Source organism: Vigna angularis, chromosome 1, assembly GCF_016808095.1.
Source record: "Vigna angularis cultivar LongXiaoDou No.4 chromosome 1, ASM1680809v1, whole genome shotgun sequence".
Classification (NCBI taxonomy): Eukaryota; Viridiplantae; Streptophyta; class Magnoliopsida; order Fabales; family Fabaceae; genus Vigna; species Vigna angularis.
The window spans coordinates 12202170-12223965 of NC_068970.1; the positions used below are offsets into that span (position 1 = coordinate 12202170).

The 21796-nt window shown below is 36.9% G+C and overlaps 1 protein-coding gene across 6 annotated transcripts in view; it reads left to right on the forward strand.

Annotated features, from left to right (window-relative positions):
* Positions 1-799: 799 nt before the first annotated feature.
* LOC108343354 (DNA-directed RNA polymerase 3B, chloroplastic) overlaps positions 800-21796 on the forward strand; it is a 41719-nt gene continuing 20722 nt past the window's right edge. For 3 of the 6 annotated variants that reach the window (XR_008247821.1, XR_008247823.1, XR_008247824.1), the window contains exons 1-10: positions 800-1583; positions 3241-3444; positions 3529-3662; positions 4078-4147; positions 4675-4733; positions 9633-9750; positions 12806-12919; positions 13245-13376; positions 13603-14019; positions 16808-16858. Coding sequence is in view for 3 of the 6 variants with exons in the window: in XM_052874888.1 (XP_052730848.1) it covers positions 876-1583; positions 3241-3444; positions 3529-3662; positions 4078-4147; positions 4675-4733; positions 9633-9750; positions 12806-12932; positions 13258-13376; positions 13603-14019; positions 16808-16858 (2007 nt within the window). In the remaining 3 variants the exon portion in view is untranslated. Of the gene's footprint in view, positions 1584-3240; positions 3445-3528; positions 3663-4077; positions 4148-4674; positions 4734-9632; positions 9751-12805; positions 12933-13244; positions 13377-13602; positions 14020-16807; positions 16859-21796 lie in introns of all 6 variants that reach the window. The other 3 variants (XM_052874888.1, XM_017581588.2, XM_052874896.1) reach the window with 3 other exon arrangements.

The following is a 21796-nucleotide window of genomic DNA, read 5'->3' on the forward strand; positions in this document are numbered from 1 at the left end:
TTATTTTAGATTATACTGATATTTCTAATAACTTATTTGTGATAATAAATTAAAATGTTATCATAATTAGAAAGCAAAACAAAGATGAAGATTAGGCTATATTTTATTCATTGGAATTTGTAGATTAGAAAGAAATGAAAATGACTCGAAAATCTGTTTATGTAGCAAAACAAAAACTTATTTGATAATATATGATTGATACAAACATAGATTAGGCTATATTTTATTCATTTTAATTTGTAGAAAATATTTATTACAGGTATAATTTATTACAATAATTATCCATTACAGGTATAATTATTGTGAATAAAGAGTGATGCCATATTTTTTAAAAATACTTTAATTAATTATCTTAATATATATTCTATAAAGTAAACGACAATGGGGATTTCTCGTATAAATTTTTTCCATTATTCACTCTAATTAGAGATATTATAAAATTATTACATAACTTTAAAATATAAAAATATAATAATTCTTATAACTATTAACAGGAAGACATCGTGAGAAAATATGAAGTATTTAATAAATATTGAAATAAAATAAAGAAATACGATCTTTTAGTAGATATGATCTTGAAAATATAAAATATAAATATATTTATTTTATTTAATAATAAAGTTAGTTAAAGAATTGTTAGCTATGATAACAAATTTCATTTAATATCACAGTGTTATAAATGCATTATTTATGAGTTCTATAAATTTTAATAACTTATCATACAAGTTAACTACATTGTATTCAAAGAAAACAAAACAAAATCTAAAAAATGTAAAAAAGAATAAAAATAAAACACAATAAAAACAGGGAGGGGTTTAAGAAAGGTTTGATGTTATTCACATTCCAATGTCTGCACTGTCCACGCATTGCTTTCAATGGAATTTGCAACTTTCTTTCCCACCCCAATCCCTCACAGGGGAATCCCACCAACAAAATCTCAATCTCTTCATCACTTTCTCTTCTTCCCAACCTCCATTTCCTCTTCTTTTCCTTCCTCTCTTATTCCAGTAACAATCAAACCCTCAAGATCTCAGTTTCATATTCTCTTTGATTCATTCCGACACAATTTCGTCCAAGACATCGAAAATTGTCACAAACCGGTTAATGGGTTTCATCAGACCGAGGCCCCGGACCCACCCCAGAGGGTATTCATCCAAGACTCACCTTGGATTTTGAACGACTTGTTGATGAATGACATTGAGGAGGAGGAGAAGCACAATTTACTGAGGAGGAGGCAGATTCAAATGGAGACTGAAGCGTTGGAGAGTATGGTGGAGGAGTACAGAGAGCTAGAGAGAGAAATGCGTGAGAAGAATCTGATTCCCAATTTGCCTCACGTGAAGGCTTTATTCTTGGGGTGGTTTGATCCTCTCAAAGAGGCTATAGAGGCAGAGCAGAAGTCAAAAAGGTCGAAGAAGCACAAAGCGGCATTTGCACCCCACATTGATTCATTGCCTGCGGCAAAAATGGCTGTAATTGTCATGCACAAGCTGATGGGTTTGCTGAGTATGGAGTATCATCATGCGGGTTGTGTTCTCCTTGTGGATGCTGCTGTTCAGATTGGTATGGCAGTGGAACAGGAGGTACGTCATATGTCAACTTCCTCTTTATTGGTTTATCAATTGAAGGCAGGTGTTATTTCTGGCCAAGAAAGTGGTAAAGAATGTATTGGATTGAGATTTGAATTTTTTAAAAGACTATTTTGGCATTTCTTTTTAGTATTTTTATGTAAAAATGCAACTATTTATAAGAATTTTTTTGAATGACTGTTATAATCAATATTTTGTAGTTAATATTTTAATGGATTTTATCATAAGAACTTACAAGATTTTAAAATGAATTTTATGGCTACTAATGTCAAACATACAATCTATATGTTATAAGAAAAAAAAAATATTAATAACGGTTGTTACATAAAAAATAATACAAAATACTGGGTGATTATAAAAGATATGTGTGATTTGTAATGTTTTCTACTGTTGAAGTGTGCGTGAGTTACTTGTAGCATTTGAATAGTTTGTTTCTGTTTATTTGTAATTTTAAAATATAACTAAAGGTAAGATAGAAATATGAAATGTGTAATGTGTTATGATGTTTTGATGATTTGTAATGTGTTGTGATGTTGAAGTGTGTGGAGTTACTTTTATCATTTAGATAGTTTATTTCCATTCTTCTTTTTTCCTTTATTTTCTTTTAATTTTAAAGTATATTTAACGTTAGAATAAAAATATAAAATGTGTACAGTTAAAGAAAGAATCCTGTTATAGATTATAGACAGTGTTGTTAGTAGGATATTAAGTGTACTACTATAAGCTGTAGGAAGCTGTTTTTCAAGTAATAGTATTTGAGAAGACTCCTTAGATCTTTCAATAAACATTCAAAATTTAATCATTTCAACATCATTTTTGCAGAACATGTTTTGGCTTTGAACATTGTATCCAAAAGCCAAAAAAGCTCACCACCACCCGAACAGGATCTTTGTTTCTGCTGGTTTTGTGGTCCACGTGTAAGTTTTGAGGGACCCTAAAGAGTTTTGTTTTTGACTTATTAAAATTTAATTTATTTGGGTTTATTTTAGTGTGTTGATTTGTTTTGTCACCTAGTGAGATAATAAGGCTTTGTTATTGTTGTTAGGGCATAATAGTGAAATGATATGTGGTGAGGGACTTCCGAATGGCCAATTGGCACGTTTACAACCTTTTGCTTTTTGCTGTTGCATTTTGCATGGTACCTTGCACTCACGTTTTCAGTAAAGTTTGCTGGACCCTTAGTCTGATAGTGTGTTTTGTGACTTTTTGTTACTGTTTTCACTTGAAGTTTCTGGCATTGGGAATAAAAGTGAAATGAGTTGTTCTGATGATCCAATACTTAACCCTTTGTTTGGGTTGCTAAAGGAAAGCATGTGTATCTCTTTCCCACCAGAAATCCAAACATTCTATTAATAATATGTTATACTGACTGAGGTTCAATCCTTTAATTACTCCTTTTAGATTGTATCTAGTCCAGGGGGCTCTTTGTCAAGGAATTCTCACATCCAATTTTACTGTTGGGGGAGGGAAGGTACTAGTGGGAGTTCTGTTTCATTGAAGTTTCCTTCTTTGGTCGTGTCACTTTTATTGGTTGTTGTTGCTGTAATCTAGCATTAATAGCGAAGTGAGATAAGAATTGCACTCTTTCTACTTGTTCACTTTGGTTATAAATCACATATTTGTTTTGGCTATCTTATTGATTGTACTATAGGTTAGGATTCATAACTTCCTGGAAAAGACTAGAACACGCAAGAGTAAGAAAACAGAGGTTGTTCGTGAAGACTGTACGGATAATGATACACAAAAATTAAGGAAACATGTAAATGGCTTGATTAAAAGAAGAAGACTTAAACAGGTTCAGATGCTATTGAAAGAGGACGAATGTGGCCCTTGGGGGCGTGATACCCAGGCTAAGGTTTGTTTTAATGTTTGAGTGTAATTATCTTTGACTTTATTGTTTTAATTGGAACTAATAAGTGCACTCTATGAATCTCTGCAGCTGGGAAGTCGATTAATATATTTATTAATTCAAACTGCATTTGTACACTCTCCAGTTAATCAGTCTGCTGACACTCCACCTGATATTCAACCAGCATTCAGGCATAGATTTAAAGTTATATCAAAGAATCCAGAGTGAGGCTTCACCCTTTTCTAAAGAAATTAAATCAATATAATGATTGGTTTAATAGTTTAATCCTTAGTAACTGAATTGCACTATCAGATTAGAGGAAGTAGCGATTGGCTGTTTGCTTGAATATTATGATGCTTTTAATCAATAATTATTAGTTTAGGATTCTCATTGACGAGCAGAAATTATAAGGTATTGTGATGAAGTATGATTGTTTCTTTACTTAAAGAAAATGAGAGGATAAAAATCTCACATTTTGAAGAGGGACTCATATTTCATGTGTATGTCAATTATAGATCTTTTAGAGTGTGAACAACAAAATATCTCCAAAGATAGGTGTTTAATGATTTGATCAAAGTGACTTCATTTAACCCGTGTGTTTTTATTGTTATATTTTGAATATCTGTTTGATATTTGTAGGCAAAATTTTTTGAAGAATTATGGTGTTATAGAATGTGATCCCTTAATCCTTGCTGGGATGGATAAATCTGTAAGTTGAGACATCTATCCCCCACCCTCCTGATCTGCTTAAACAATAACTTGAAGTTGAATTTGTCCCTACTGAGTTGTAAAGGTTTTCATTTTACTGAGCGTGAAAGCAAAGCAAATTAATAATTGTGTATAACAGTATTGCATTATCCTGCTGTAAATTAGGTTTTGAACTTCTTATTACTCTCCTTCCCCTAAAGAACTTGTATTCAGGTGGAGGTACAGAAGGGCCTTAACACCTGGATTCTAATTGCTTTGTGTAAACTTCATGGTGAAGAGATTTTTGTGCTTTAAAGGACTTTATCTTTTCTTGATACTAGATAAAAGCGTGAAGTTTTTTTTTTTTTTTTTGAAATCATTGAACATTCACATTTCTTCTAACATGTTCTTCTGTTTGTTATTTGTAAATCTGTTTTCTTTTAATGTTAGTAAGGGCTTATTCTTTCCCAAAGGAGAGGATAACAATACCTTATCTTAATCTGTTTTTTTTTTTTTTTTTATATTAATCTATGCATTTGTTTTGTGCAGGTTAAGCATATGTTAATGCCTTACATGCCAATGCTAGTACCTCCAAAAGAGTGGAAAGGGTATGGCACGTGGAATGGCTTATACTAGTATTTCATGTTGAAATATCTGCATTCCTTAGATCTAATGAGACTTGGCTTGAGTTATTGCCATGTTTAAACCCTTCTCAAAGCTGGAGAGAGGTGGACTTTGAGCCTAAGAACACAGCATAATATGTTATCCAATGATGAGTACAAGGAGTTTTTGCACTTCAGGGCATCATCTTTAGCCACAGTGGCTTATACTCGTAATTCTATGCTGTCTCTCTCAATCCTCGTTTGTTGACCACTTGATTATGGATTCTTGTGCTTCTAATCATGTACTTGGTAATCCTTTTCTTAACTCTAAATCATCCCAACTTAAAACTCCTCATCACATTACTTTGTAGGTGTGTCAAAAGGTAAAGCTAGTGGCAATGGTCAGTCACTCTTCCATCTTTATCTCCTGATTATGTTCTTGTCTCTAATTACGTTTTTAATTTGATTTCTGTTAGTCCTCCAACTCGTAGTCAAAATTATTTTATAAACTTTTCTTCTGATTCTATTTTTATATAGAATAGGAATATAAGGTGACAATTGGTACATGATATGAATCACGTGGGATTTATTACCTCCAGTCTTAATCCTCGGTTGCATGCACCAGTACAAGGTCTCCTAATCTTCTTTGTTGTTGGTTGAGCCATAATCTTAAAAATTTAAAGAAAGGGTTCCTCATTAATCTTATTTGTAGTACTTAGAGTGTGAATCTTGTCAGCTTGAAAAACATTTTTTTTTCTTGGTATCCTTGCAGTGTCTAGTCACAAATTATGCTCCTTTTGCTGTTATTCACTCTAATGTACGATGTCAAGGTTGTCACTTGTTCTAGGATGGGTTTTTTGTAACCATTATTGGTGAGTTTTCCATATACATGTGGATTTTTATCAAAATTATATGGTGTAACTAAAAAACTCTTTAAAATAATTCTAAATTAGTTTGATTGTTCTATTTATATTCTACGTAGTGATAATGCAAAAAAAAGTATTCTTCAACTCCTTGTATTTCTTTTATGGTCAATAGTGGATTAATACTTGTGTTTTTGTCCTTATACTCAATAAAATGGTATTATTAATATAAACAGTTATATTATGGAAATTGCATGTACTTTACTTATGAGTACTATTTCGCCTTTGAAGTTTTGGGGAAATATTGTCCTTATTTCACTTTTTATAAGTGAAATGCTATCTTCCACTAATCAAGACAAGGTGCTTCATTCTGTATTGTTTTCTGATGAATCCATGGTTTGTATTCCTCCTCAGGATTTTGGCTCCACTTGCTCTGTTCTTGATCTTAGTCCAAGACTTGACAAACTATTTTGCTTGTGTTGTGAAACATGTTTTCCTTGACTATTCTAGAGTTTAGAGGTATCAATGTCACTGTCCTTCTGCACATCATTTTTACACGTTAGAAATTATCAATTTCTTTGAAGGTATTCCTTTCCTGCTTCTCAAGCACTACTTATTCTTTGACTCACCTCAATTGTCCATCTACTTCTGTCCCGGATAGGTCAACTCCATTATATTCATAAAGGCAATCCTACTCCTTGTCCCTTGATAACTCATGAGTGTCGTTTGTGTAATGTCTTTGTTGACATATCTCCTGCGAAAGCTCAGTTGAGTTGTCTTTTGTCCCAACCTTCTACTATGGATTTTCTGGAGTTATTAACAGATCTGCATTCCAGTTTATAAAGGTATCCATTTCTCTTCTATTTATAATTTCCCTAGTTTATCACTATTTTTCTCCTCTGCACTATACCTGTGTCTTCATTCTTTCTTATGTCACTACTCCTAAGTCTCTGCTGCTCGTTCGCATCCAGATTGGCAATAGACTATGATTGATTAGATGACAATTTTAGGCTCCAGCCAAATGTGGACCCTTATTCATTCTCCTCCTGGAGATTGTACCGTTTGATGACACTGGGTCTATGTTGTAAAAGTTGGTCTAGACAGGGTAATTGATAGGATGATAGCTCATTTGGTGGCTAAAAGCTATACCCACATGTTTGCCCTTGACTATAATGATACTCCATGTGGCTAAAATGACCTGTATTAATTTCTTTCTTTCTATGGAAGCCATGTGACATTGATAATTGTACCAGCTAGATATGAAAATGACCTGTATTAATGGAAACTTAGAAGAGGTAATGGAACAGCCAAATGGTTTTGTTGCCCAGGGAAATCACATGGATGTACATTCTCTTTACAAGGTTTTATATAGTCTCAAATAGTCCCCTCAAGCATGCTTTATAAAATTTAGTACAGTTATCTAGCATTTTCCCCTGATTTGGAGTGCAGTTGACTACTCCATTTTTAAGTGTGCTCCTTTAAACTATTTTTATTTGGTTGTTTATGTTCATATAGTCATTACATGCCATGATCATAACAGGAGTGCTAAACTGAAAGAATACGGACTGTATCATTTCCAAACAAAAAATCTAGGTTGGTTGTGGTACTTCTATAGGTAGCTAAGTAAAAGACAGGAATTGTTATATCTAGTGTACAGTAAATGAATATAAATGTCTTCAAGAATGGGATTTGAATTGGTGGTATTTTAAACTTGAAAAACTTATACCCCTAGATCTTTTTGAAAAGGGAAAACTTTGTAAAACGTCCTTTATTTCTCAAATGAATTGATTTACAAGTTTGAACTGAGTAGTGAAGGAACCTTTAATGATCTCTTCAAGAATTTAAGCAAATCTCCAGTTAATCGAATAAAGATTAAAAAAATGAAAAATATTGGACAAAATAGACCACACAACCCTTTTTATACTGATTCAATTTCAACTCTTAAACTACACCAGTCTTGAACAATCAACACTTGATTGTAGGATTCCACTATAATTAATATTATGTGTACAGTAACAACCTGATCCACTCCAACCAAATCACTTAGGCTGTGTTCGTTTGGACTGATTTCTCTGTTCACGTGCATTAGCGAGAATTGATTTAGAAGAACAACGTTGTTCTTTTGAGCCGATTTGCGAGGATTTGGTCGGATGTAAAAGCGCTGATTTGTTAGAATACACTATTCAAGTCATCTCGCCTTAGGTGCGCGGATTTGCGATGAAATGACATAGAAAGACTGATATGCCCTGCACGTATTCGGTTACACGGAGGCGTAATCGGTTACAACTTCATGAAGAATTTGCCTTAATGGCGTATTCGGTTAGAGGTTCACGTAACCTGTTACAGATTCACGTAACCTGTTACAGGTTCACGTAACCGGTTACAGGATCACATAACCGGTTACAGCTTATTCCAATGCCTATTGCGTTGCACAGTGGCTTCTCCATATTCGAATTAAATTATATTACAATTTAATACTACATTTTAAAATACATTTATTTTACTACATTATAACTTTTATAATTTTTAAACATTAATTTTATAAATTATTCATAATTTTTTTCTCATTATAAACATCTCTACAATTAAATATAACATTACAAAATAACATTTTATAATACTTTTATAACTAGGGGCATTTTGGTCATCTTTATTTTCTACCAATTAAACTAATTTTTAAAATCTATCATATCAATCAAATCCTACACTAATTCTCACAAACTTTACTTCCAAATCCACTCTCAACTAACCACAAATCCACTCAAAAAAACAACTAAAAAATTACCCTCAAATCCACTCAAATCCATTCAAATCATCTTCCCCAAATCATCTCTCCCAAATACACCCAAAAGAACACACCCTTAGACACCTTATCTAGTACCCCTTGAGACTACCTATCTCAAGAACACAATCCACTTAGCTGGAACACAAAATTCGGCTCCCAACTCTTTACACAAATTTGTAAGTAAAAATAGGAAGGATTAAATCTACAGAAGCATGCACATCTATCTAATCTCTCCAAACATTCTATCTCTCTTTTCCAAGTGTAATTATGGATCGACTTGTGTATCATGTGTGGTAGAACTAACATTTATTTATGAGATCATACGTTGACAGATGTAATTGGTTACATTGTTCTTAATGTTCATACCAGTTTTCCAGAAACTATTCTAAGATTATGTAATCAATTACAATAGAGAACACCTTAATTCTGACTTAAAAATATTTTCCTTGTGTGAAATTATCTCGCTTGTAACCAATTACAACTTAGAGCTCATATACTTAACTGAGTTACGTTTTACCTTATGCAATTGATTACCATTGTTCATGGTTTTACCTTTGTAACTGATTTTCTTGCTTGTAACTGTTTATGATTGTTTTGTAATCTATCATTCCAAGCAGCATGTTTTCCTTGAAATTCAAGATTACATTACATAATCAATTAATTCAAGATTCTAATCAATTGTATAATAGAATCTTGTTTTCCAGGATTTTAGGATTTACTCTCTAATCACTATCATCTAGGTCCTGGGCTAGCTTGCCATCTTCAATGTTTGGAACTTACGAAGAGCAAAAACTATCTTCAAAACTTCTATGGCTTTTGCTTCTTGCTTCGAACATTTTACTTCCTCTTCTTTTATATGTAACACAGATGGTCCACATTAGATATTATGTTTTCATAGGAAGTATTTGAGATTATAATTTGATTTGTATTTATGAAATTAGCCTATTTATAGGAAATTCGTTGTACAATTTTAATTAGGATAGATTTATTTCATTCCCCCCTTATTTTTGGGTTCTTGTATCTATATATTCACTCATCCTTTGTATGGTTTAATCCATTAGCAATATGTGTATTTTTTAATCTTTTCATTAGGTCTCAATTGAGAATAACAAATTTGAATTGAACAGCGAACTTAACAACTTATGGCCATTTCTTTTTAGAAGCAATTTTACATCATCTTTACAACCTTAAATTCTTAGGCGCTTCTCTCTCCTTTCATAAGACTGCATGTCTAGTATCTGACCACAGTCTTTCCAGGTATGAAAATGGTGGCTATTTGTTCCTGACATCTTATATCATGCGCACTCATGGATCCAAGAAGCAGCAAGATGTAATGAAGAATGTTGGGAGGAAACAAGTGCGAAAAGTTTTTGAGGTACTTTATATAAATTTTTATTTCCCTTTTTCATTACCATGAAAGTTCTTAGAAGGTAATTAGGCATTAGCTGTTACAAATTATAGGAAATTAATCATTGATTCCTGATTATCATGTAAGAATTTATTGTATTTCATTTTTTAAATTGATATAAATACATACCATGTTGTCTGCATTTGTCACACAACACTCATAACATTTTTTTAATATTGTGGTACCCAGTAGTTTAGGTTTTTGATCTGCAGAAGGCTCCTATTTTTTCTTTTCTTTTCTTTTCTTTTTTCTTGGGTGAACTCTACCCACAGCCACTGTGTGCCCTTTCCCTCCATCACCTAGTGTTATTTTCCTTTGGTGACTATTAGCAACCAGAATCACCCTCCGTTGGCAGCCACCAAGCTTTTTTCATCACTCCATTCCAGTGTCTCACATACCCACACAAGCAGCTTCTTCCAGGCGTGTGTTGCACGTGCCTGTAATATACTATACGCCTTCTGCCTCCTTCCTCATACCTAGTCACACTTAGGTGTCCCTTTTAGGTTCGTTCCCATGACTTCCAACAGTTCCCTTTAAAGTACCGTTTTGCAGTGTCTTTTACCATTGTTTTGCTGATTCCATGTGAAAAAATGACCAGGATAAGCAACTGCAGCTCTTGGGCTGCTGCTGTCAAGTTGTGGTTCTTGGGTCAAGGTCATGACAACCACTTGACCAAACAGGCCAAAGATATTCCTATCACTAAACAAATTAGACGGTAGCTTTGGGTAACTCTGTGTAGTGTTCTCTAGCTCTCCATTGATGTTAAATTGCAGCCCAAAACCAAGATTTTACTATCTATTATGATGTCTGGAATAAAGCCAAGAGAGTTTACTCCAATGATGCTATCGACTAACAACGTTATCTCCAACCTTGTTTCTATAAAGCTGGAAAACCATGATATACAAGCTTTCTTGGTAAGCTCCATTGATTAATTTCTGATTTTGATCTAGTGATTCCTTTCACTAATGATGCGGCAAACATCTCAACATCATGGAAATTTTTTTATAGTTCGGTCTATTGCTGAACTTCCTCCTGAATTTGATTTTGTTTACAATCAAATATTATCTTACATTGTTGTTCCATCTTATGATAATGTTAGTCAACAATTAGTTCGCTTAGCAGTTTCTCACATGTTTGGGCAATCTCTTGAACTTTCAATTCGTTTGCCTTTTATTCCCACTTTACTTACCTGGTGGACGAAGTGGAAATTGTGGCCGACATTGTCATTGCAACTTTTGTCAACTATATGGCCATATTGAGGTAGATTGACATATAAAGGCATGACATCAACTCAAGATCACTAATTTTTCTCAAGTCATTTATCCAGGAGCATTTGGTGGTCTCTCAATTTTTGTTGATCCTTACCATGAGTATCTCCAATACAAGGCAGCCATGTAACATAGACAACCTGTTGCCACAGTTGCTCAATCTAGTAATCCTGTAGCCTTTGTTTCTTAGTCTTCCTCCCTTGGACCTTAGATGCTTGACTCTAATGCATTTGATTGTATGTTTGGTAACAATTCCCTTTTCTATGATCTATCTTATTTGGATTCTTTACCTGTTGCTACCATGGTAGAAGACTCAAATAAAATTCATAACATTGGTTGAACACAACCACTTCCATGATTTTGAGCTTTATATTCCTAGGCATCCTTTTTGATTTAATCTCCATAAGTAAGCTCAATAGCACCCAAAATTTATTTGTTCACTTTGTTTTTGTTCTTGTTTAGGATTAGCATACTGGACACACAACTAGAGTACGACATGAGTCTTGAGGATTATACTATCTGTCACAATCAATTTCTTGTATTTCCATTGTGTCTCAATCTCTTGAGCATAGACACTTAGGCCATCCTAGTATTACCAAAATTTATCTTATGGTTGTAAGTTTTTCTCACAATTCAATCTTTCAATGCAAGTTTGCTAGTTAGGAAAACACACTCATCATACCTATGATGCTCAAGTTAATAAAATTGTTTCCTTTCCTTTTGTCTTGGTTCATTAAGATATTTGGGTCGTAGTTGTGTTATTTCAACTTAGGGTTTTTATTACTTTTATTGATGATTTTTCTTGATGTACCAGGTTATTCTTAGTGAAAAATCGTTTTGATGATTTTTCTGAATTCCAAAGTTTCTCAATTGAAATTCAAAATCAATTTGGCAATTCTATTAAAATTTTATGCATTCACAATGCTTGTGAATATGTCTTGCTAGTTTCAGTCTATTTTGAGTATCATAGTATTCTTCATCAAACATCTTGTTCTCACATAACACAACAGAATGGTATCATCGAAAGAAGGAATTGACACTCGGTTGAAATTACCCATATCTTTCGTTGCCACAATGTTCATCTTTGCTTCTAGGGTGATGTGATTCTCATAACCTGTTATTTACTGCATGCTTTCCTTTACCCTTAATAATTAGGTTATGCATTCTCTCTTATATTCAACTAGAGGTCTTTACTCTATATCTCTTCATATCTTTGGTTGCACATGTTTCCATGACCTTAGTCGAGGTAAAGATGAACTTTCTGCCAAATATCTGAAGTGTATTTTTCTTGGTTACTCGTGCCTAAGGGCTACCATTGTTTTTATCCTCAACTTCAAGTGTATATTACTTCTAAACTCACCTTTTTTTAGACTACCCTCCTTCCCATTGAATTTTATTCTATAAATTGGCATAATACATACTATGGTTCACATTTGACACAATATTTAGATAACATTTTCTTTTTATAAAAGTAACATGGCAATATTCCAAATGAGCGGTTCCAATTTTTTTATGAAATACTATTGTTAATTTCCTTTAACTTTCAATTTTTGTAGTCTCCTACGTTTAAAGGTGCTTTGGATTGAGCAGTTAATTTATATCTTAAAATCTTATTTGGGTATCATTCTTTTTAATTTTCCTTGTACAAAGGCACGATTCTTTTCAACACTTTCTTCTTTAGTCTTATTTTGATACCATGCTCCTGGTGTATAAGCTTAACCTATTTATTTTTTTTTAATGACAAATTTTTGTAGGCCCTGGATACACTTGGCAACACCAAATGGCGAGTAAATGGAAGAGTACTTGGTGTTGTGGAGTACCTCTGGGCTGCAGGAGGTAACATTGCAGGTTTGATAGATCGGAAAGATGTAAGCATAAACAGTATGTATTTCTGTTTTTAGAGATGTCTTTATAGGTATTTTTTCTGTTTTTCAATTTATTTTAAAAATTAGACGGAAAAGATAAATAAATGAAAGGAAGTTTAACATAAACTAATTAAATATATTCACCTGTATGTTTCCTCCCTTTTTCACCAAATGCTTGAAGTATGACGAGTTTTCAGCATTCCTATTCTATGTAATTTGTCTGACCTATATACATATATATATATATACATACATATATATATATATACATATATATATATATATATATATATATATATATATATATATATTTTAAATTGACTTGTAGGTTCCTATACCAGAGAAGCCACGTTTGGAGGAATTAAAACAAATTCAGGAATGGAAGTGGAGTGTAAAGAAGGCAGAGAAAATTAATCTAGAGAGACATTCTCTAAGATGTGACACGGAACTCAAGCTTTCTGTAAGACCTCTCCAATTATCAGTACTTCTCTATTTTATGATTTGAAGAATTGAAAATTCCAGTTTTATATGTTACATCAGTGACCTATGGTCTTGTCTTGATCTTCCATTGTAGAATGTTGGTTCCATTTGATCATGAGTTTCATAATCTCAACTAAATTTTCAATAATTATTTTCTATTCCATGTTTCACTTACTGAATAATAATTACAATATCATCTGAAACAGGTGGCTCAGAAAATGAAAGAGGAGGAAGGCTTTTATTATCCCCACAATATTGACTTCCGTGGTAGAGCATATCCCATGCACTCTCATTTGAACCATTTAAGTTGTGATCTATGTCGAGGATTGCTTGAGTTTGCTGAAGGGCGCCCATTAGGAAAGTCTGGACTACACTGGCTAAAAATACACTTGGCAAATTTATATGCTGGTGGTATTGAAAAGCTGTCTTATGATGAACGGCTGGCTTTTGTAGAGAATCATCTCCATGATATATTTGACTCTGCTGATAACCCTATTAATGGAAATCGGTGGTGGTTAGGTGCCGAGGATCCTTTCCAGTGCCTTGCCGCTTGTATTAATCTGTCAGAAGGCTTAAGAAGCTCGTCACCAAATTCTGTTCTTTCACACCTGCCTATTCATCAGGTATTTCATTGGAAGCCCGCCTTAGATAAGATGTTTTAACTTTGTAGACTACTTTTTTATAAGTGATTAAACCAACTCCAAGCACCCCTGTGGGCTTATGATGCGTAGAAAATTTCTGCCAGATCATTAATAGAAATTATGGTATCTAAATAGTAACATACAACCATAAGAAAAGTCAGAATAGAAAAAAAAAAATTCTACAACAATGGTAGGCTCTTCATATTGGAAAATCATTGTCATATGTGTCCAGCTTTCGGTTTAATATTTTGATAAAAGGACAGTATGATTTGTTTTGTCAAGTATTGCACTTGCCTATAAAGTGCTTGATGTCAGTCTTGGTACCTTCCTAATAAAAAAGTATTGAAATTCGCTTGTAGGTTCTAACAACCTGAATGCCAATTGGGGTGATGAGTGAAATTTTGATAAAATGGTAGGATGCCTGGAAAACTTTTCAGGCAACACCAATCGATCTTTGTGGAATAACAATCCTTTTTTAGAGGAGAAATTGGCAAGGGGCTGTGTCCACAATGTGACTTGTTTAATCAGTCTCGTTCCTTCATCTGCTTCAATTTCCTTCTCCCACACCTCTCATTCAGCCAAATTTAACCCTGATAAAGATGATACATCATATGCTTGGAGAGAACATTGACTGCTCTATTTAAACTTCCCAGTTTGTACTGTACTTCAAAGTCAAAAGCGAGAAATTTGGAAGTTCATTCAAATTGATCCTCCCCAATAACCCTTTAGTCAACAAAAAATTTCAAGCTCTCTGATCTATTTTTATGGTAAAATGCTGACCAAGAAGATAATGTCCCTTTTTCTGCACTGCCATCACAATGGCCAATAACTGTCTTTCGTAAGCAGATTTTTATTGGACCCTTGGAGATAGCGGTTGGATGAAAAAGGAAACTGGTCTTCCTTAGTTTAACAACACTTCCCTCACTCTCGTACTTGAAGTGTTAGTTTCAACAGTAAGTGGTTTGGAGAAATCTGGCAGCCAAAACGGTGAAGTCATTGTATACTTTGAGCTAATTGAAAGCATTTTCAGCCTCATCAGACCAAAGAAAGTGGTCTTTCTTGAGTAGTTCCGTAAGAGACCATGCAATCGCCCCATGCTCTTTTACAAAGCACCTATAGTAGCGTGCATTCCTAATAATATCATCAGCCCTTTTAGTACCTCTGGAATTGCCTAATTTAGCATTTCTTTCAATTTCTTTGGATCAGCTGATACCCCAAAATCACACCTCCTTTTATTTACCCCCAATTCATTCTTCTGTAATAATTGAAAGACCTTCCTTAATTGTGTCACATGACTTTCCTCATCTTTGTTATATTTTAGTATATCATTAAAAAATTCTGACATAAATTTCCTAAGTATGGTTTAATATCATTCATCAAAGCTTGGAATGTAAAAGGTGCGTTAGTTAGGCCAAAATGCATTATCAAATACTCGTAGTGATCGTCATTCATCCTAAAAGTTGTTTTAGGTATATCCTCCTCCTTCATTCTAATTTTGTCGTAATTAAGATCCAACTTGATAAAAATTACTGCACCCCACATATTCAAGAATTCATCAATTAGATGGGATAGGAAATTTATTAGGAATTGTTACCTTGTTTAATGCTTTATTTATATTCCACACAAAAATGCCAACTTTCATCCTTCTTTACTTCTATAATTGGGTTGGAATAAGGGTTTAGACTAGGTCTTATAATATCAGTTAATATATCAATTACTAGCTTCTCAATTTCAGATTATTGAAAATGAGGATATCTATAATGCCTGAGATTGGTGATTGTTGCTTCTTCTTTCAACAATATAAGCATGGTCATGAATCAAAAGTGCAAAGATCATCGTCTCATTCAATGAATAGGGCTTACAGATCCTTGATGGGCTCACTTAAATCTTAGATTTTAATTCTAAGTAAAATTTGAACGAGTTTTCCACCATTATGGGCTGAAATCTTTTCATGATTGCTTCTCCAAACTCCCTCAATTAAGATTCTTTGTGCTAGATTCCCACCACTGTAACTAGGAAAGTGCCTCCCCTCCGTGGTTACCTAGACTGCATGCATCTATTCTTCTTTATTAAGGTTCATTAAGCAAAAATACCTTTTAATTCTCCCTATCCAACCTGGTGCTTCATCTCCTTCAGAACGGGATAGTTCTGCCTTCCTAAGTCATTCCTCAGTTGCCAAATCTCCTGTTTTGGGATTCAATGAACTGCTGCTTCCCTGGTTTTGATTTTGCCTGTACATTTCTCCTCCCATTTTAAAGTTCCCATTTCGATTCACCCCAAGATTAGAACTCCCTTATCGATTACCCATCATTTCACCAAATTTCTGGATCAACCAATCTTCCATTTGTTGAAGTGGTACATGTGTCCATTCCTCCGCTTTACAAAATTCTCTCTAGATCTTCAGTTCTTGCAAACCATAAAAAAAATTGTTGGATTGTTCTTCTTGGATACCGATTGATAGGATTCAATTGGCAGAATGGAAGATTTTGAAGAAAATAACTAGGAAATGAGCCTACATTTTCATCAAATGTCTATTGGTCAATGTTACCTACACATACAATAAGGTATTCTAGAGATCTCTTCTTAAAACTTGTGAATCAATTCTAACTTCCAACTACCATCCCTTATCCTCCTATTTATAAACTATTAGGTAATAGTTGTATGTCCACTGATAGCCCTTACATACACTCTCTTAAACACTGGTCTCCTATCACTTTTACTGGTATCTTTTTTTAAAAATTGCTAACAACACTACTTTGATGAATTTTAGGATGGTTCCTGTAATGGCTTACAACACTATGCTGCTTTGGGAAGAGATTCTGTAAGTCTACTTATATCCCGTTTTGATTTTGAAATCACTCATTACTCTTGAAATAATCCCTTCTATTTGTTCCCATAAGTTTGTACTTCCTCAATTTTGTAACAATTTTAGTATGATTCATTGTTCTATAGTTTTCTTCATTAGTTTATTTTTGTCACTATATTTTGAAATGTTAGTGTTATTTTGGAGTTTTACATAGCTTGTTCAATGTAAAATGGTATACTTTCTTGTTTTGGGTGCTTTACAATGTTTTTACCTTCGTTTTGTTTGGTATTATATTCAATAGTATGATCATTATTCACAACTATGTTGTGGCAATATAATTGATAAGCATTAAGACCACCTAGGCCACAACGATCCACTATTTGGAAAGTTTATTCTAGGAAAATTAGGAGCCTGGATACCCTTGGTTGACCTTGACTATTTAGTAGCATAGAATCATGATCTCAAGTAGAGGCTTCCACATGTTTGACCACATCTATGGAAAATAGCTCATCAAGAAACTGTAGCTGTAGCTTGATCTACTCACTTTCATTCTTTTCTGTCAGCCTTTCTTCCATTTTACCATTTGAAAGCATGTCCTATGTACCCAAGACCATGTAGGGTATTGATAGACCTAAGGGTAAACAGGGGTGGATTGTATATGAGAGGAGAAATAGGAAGGCGAGTTAGAGGGGTTAGTCAGTTAAGGGAGCTGAGGAGGTATTAGTATAAATAGAAGTTGGGTAGTTGGCAGGGGGATATTATTGTTTTTGACAGTTAGTTGGTTAACAGGTTAAGTCCTGTGGAGGAGGGTTAAGCCTCTTGTATCACTGATGCATATACAATTCTTTGTGAATAAGATACGACACTATTCTTTTCTCTTCTGTTTTTCCTTGTTGCTTGTGTGAGAAGAGTTCCTGATTAGGTTCCCCAAATCAGGAACTTAACAATTGGTTCGACCTGCCGGATCTACTAGAAGTGAGTGACGACATTCGAGGGAAATGGAAGGAAGAGTGGTGAATGTTGAAGGGCAAATTGAAGCGGTGGAGGTCGCGATAGCAGAAACGAAAGCGGAGACAGTGTTCTTGCGGCATGAAACGGGAACGCTGAGGCAAAACTGCGAGGTGATGCGCCAAGATATTCAAGCAATCTTGACGATCTTAAGGGATCGCAAGAACGACAATAGGGGCCAGCGTCGGGATGGCAGTGAATCGTCTGTAAAGGACAACGGAGGAGAGCCAGGAGGCGATGGAGGACAAACAGGAGTAGGACGAACGGGGACGATGCCCAATTGGCGGAAGCGGGTGGAGCTTCCTGTGTTCGAAGGGGGCGAACCCTGGAATTGGATTAGTCGGGCAGAGAAGTTTTTTGAGGTGCAGAAGGTGGAAGAGGAGGAGAAGTTGCAACTGGCGTTCATTAGTATGGAAGGGTACGCCGGAAGCTGGTTCCGATTCTGGCGGGAGAAGACCAAGAACTATTCTTGGGAAGGGTTGAAGCGAGCGTTGGGAATTCGATTTGGAGGAGGAACGAGGGGAACTGTGTATGAGAAACTATCGGCGATCAAGCAGACAGGAGCAGTGGAAGACTATATCAGGGATTTCGAGGTGCTAGTGGGTCAGCCGACTCAGATTCCGGAGGAGCAAATCCTTGGATACTTTATGGCGGGACTCAGGGAGGAGGTAGGCGACCACGTGAGGCCGCATGATCCCCCAGATCTCATGACGACGATGCGGATTGCGAGGGACGTAGAAAAATTGTGTACACCGTTAAAGACGGGAGGAGGATCGGGTTTCAAAATTCAGAATTCGTGGGGACGATCGACGAGCGTCGTCACCCGAGTTGATCCAACAAGGGATTCGCAGAACCGAGGAGGGGGGAGGGCTGTTGAGAGTGTCAGGTCTGTGAGGAGAGAGACGACCCCAGGAAGCGGTGCCGCCAGAACCACCGGAGAAGGAAGAGAACGGGGTACGCGTAACTTGCCGTATTCGGAGTACTTGAAAAGGAGGGAGGAGGGAAAATGCTTCCGATGCGGAGGTCCTTCAGCCCGGGCCATCGATGCCCAGAACGAGGACTTCGAATGTTGATTATGGTGGATGAAGAGGAGGAAGAAGGAGGTGAAACGGAGACAGAAGTGGATATCGCCGGGATGGAATTATCGGCCCTGTCGGCGGGGGGCCTGACTACTTCGAGAACGATGAAATTAAAGGGGCGAATAGGAGAAAGAGAGGTGCTTGTTCTGATTGACAGTGGTGCGAGCCACAACTTTATTAGCCGATGTTTGGTGGCGGAACTGGGTATGGCAGTAAGGGAGACCCAACCTTATTTCGTCAGTTTGGGGGACGGTCAGAAGAAAAAGATTAGCGGGTGTTGTGAGCAAGTAGTTTTGGAGCTGGGGGGCACCGAAATTGTAGAACAATTTTACCTTTTTGAGCTTGGGGGAGTGGAAATAATACTAGGCATTGAATGGCTGAAGAAGCTGGGGGAAGTGACTGTAGATTGGGGAAAACTTACAATGGTATATCGGCAAGGAGAGAAGAAGATAACTGTGAGAGGGGATCCCAAGTTGGAACGAAAGGTGGTGGGACCCAAGGCTTTATTAAAAATAAACAATGCAGAAGCTTGGATGATGGTCTGGGAATTGGGCTCCATTGAGGCCCATAATAGCGGCCAGAAGTATGTGGGCCTTACAGAAAAGCAGAAGGAGGAAATGGAGCAGCTTCTAGACCAATATGACGTGGTGTTTGCTGAGCCCACCAGCTTGCCACCTAACAGAGGCATGCAACATCGGATAACACTTAAAGAAGGAAGTGACCCCGTCAACGTCAGACCCTATCGGTACCCGCACGTGATGAAGACCGAGATAGAGCAGCAGATCGCCGAGATGCTCCGGACGGGGGTGGTCCGACCAAGTCACAGTCCGTATTCGAGTCCGGTAATTCTGGTGAAGAAAAAAGACGGCAGCTGGCGTTTCTGTGTAGACTACCGGGCCCTCAACCGCGCGACTGTGCCAGACAAATTTCCCATTCCCGTCATCGAGGAGTTGCTGGACGAACTGAAAGGAGGGACTTTCTTCTCAAAAATCGATTTGAAGGTCGGATATCATCAAATACGCATGCACGAGGAGGACATTGAGAAGACGGCTTTTCGAACACACCAGGGGCACTACGAATTCGCAGTAATGCCATTCGGACTCACCAACGCGCCGGCGACGTTCCAGAGCTCAATGAACAGTCTTCTCCGGCCCTATTTGCGAAAGTATGTCTTGGTGTTCTTCGATGACATACTGATTTACAGCGGTAATTGGAAGGAACATCTTGAGCATGTAGCGAGCGTGCTGTCGACGTTGAAGCGAGAACGGTGGGTGGCTAACCGGAGGAAGAGCGAATTCGGGCAAACCCAAGTTAAATATTTGGGGCATGTCATTTCCAGCAAGGGCGTGGAAATGGACGACGATAAAATAAAGGCCATAGTGGAGTGGGAAAGACCAAGAACAGTAAAGAGCTTGAGAGGGTTCTTGGGGTTGACCGGGTACTACCGGCGATTCGTCCGAGACTACGGAAAATTCGCCAGACCTCTGACGGAACTGCTAAAGAAAGGTGGGTTTACTTGGAACGCAGAGGCAGAGGAGGCTTGGAAGACGTTAAAGAAGGCGATGACGACAACACCCGTGCTGTCACTGCCCGATTTTAAGCAGCCATTCCACATCGAATGTGATGCTTCCGGCCGAGGAGTGGGGGCAGTTTTGATGCAGGAGAGGAGGCCCATAGCTTATTTTAGCAAGGCGATATCCGAGGGGAAGTTGAGCAAGTCAATATACGAGAAGGAATTAATGGCTCTAGTATTGGCCATACAACATTGGCGGCCTTACCTCGTCGGGCAGAAATTCATCGTTCATACTGATCAAAAAAGCCTCCGACATTTGCTGGAGCAACGTATTACCACCCAAAAATCAACAGGACTGGATCGCAAAGCTGTTGGGATACGACTTCCCGATAGTTTACAAAGCAGGGGCTGCGAATAAAGCTGCAGATGCCCTGTCTAGAAAATATGAGGGGGAAGAGGATGAAGAAAAAGAACTGGGCGTGCTGGCCAGACCCTTCTGGCAGGATTTTGAGGAGGTGGTGCGAGAAGTAGAAATTGATGACTTCTTACAGAGAGTAATGGAAGATATAAAGAGGGACCCTAATACCCACCCAGCGTATACCCTAGAACATGAAAGACTACACCATAAGGGACGATTGGTGCTGTCGGCCCAATCAAAATGGATTCCCAAATTGGTTGCCGAATTTCATGTGACACAGACAGGAGGCCACTCAGGAGTTTACCGGACTTACAGGCGCATAGCACAGTCCCTGTATTGGGCTGGAATGAAGAAGGACGTGACGGAGTTTGTAGCCAGGTGCGTTGTATGTCAACAACATAAATACCTCTCTTCTTCTCCTCAAGGGCTGTTACAGCCATTGCCAATTCCGAATGCTGTGTGGGAGGAATTGAGCGTGGACTTTATCGTGAGGCTACCGAAGTCACAGGGGTACGATGCGATATTGGTGGTGGTGGACCGTTTGAGCAAATACGCTCATTTCCTTCCGCTTAAACATCCTTACACAGCCCGAACAGTAGCGGAAGTTTTCATCCGGGAAGTCGTCCGGTTACATGGGGTACCTCAGTCCATCGTTAGTGATCGGGATCCAATATTTCTTAGCAACTTTTGGAGGGAATTATTCAAAGGACAGGGGACGCAACTCAAAATGAGTACTGCGTATCACCCCGAAACCGATGGGCAGACAGAGGTGGTGAATCGGGTGTTGGAGGGATATCTTCGGTGCTTTTGCTCTGAGCAACCAAAGGGGTGGATGGCCGTCTTACCATGGGCGGAGTACTGGTATAATACCAGCTTTCAGGGGGCTATAAGGTGCACTCCGTTTGAAGCGGTTTATGGGAGACCACCCCCCTCTC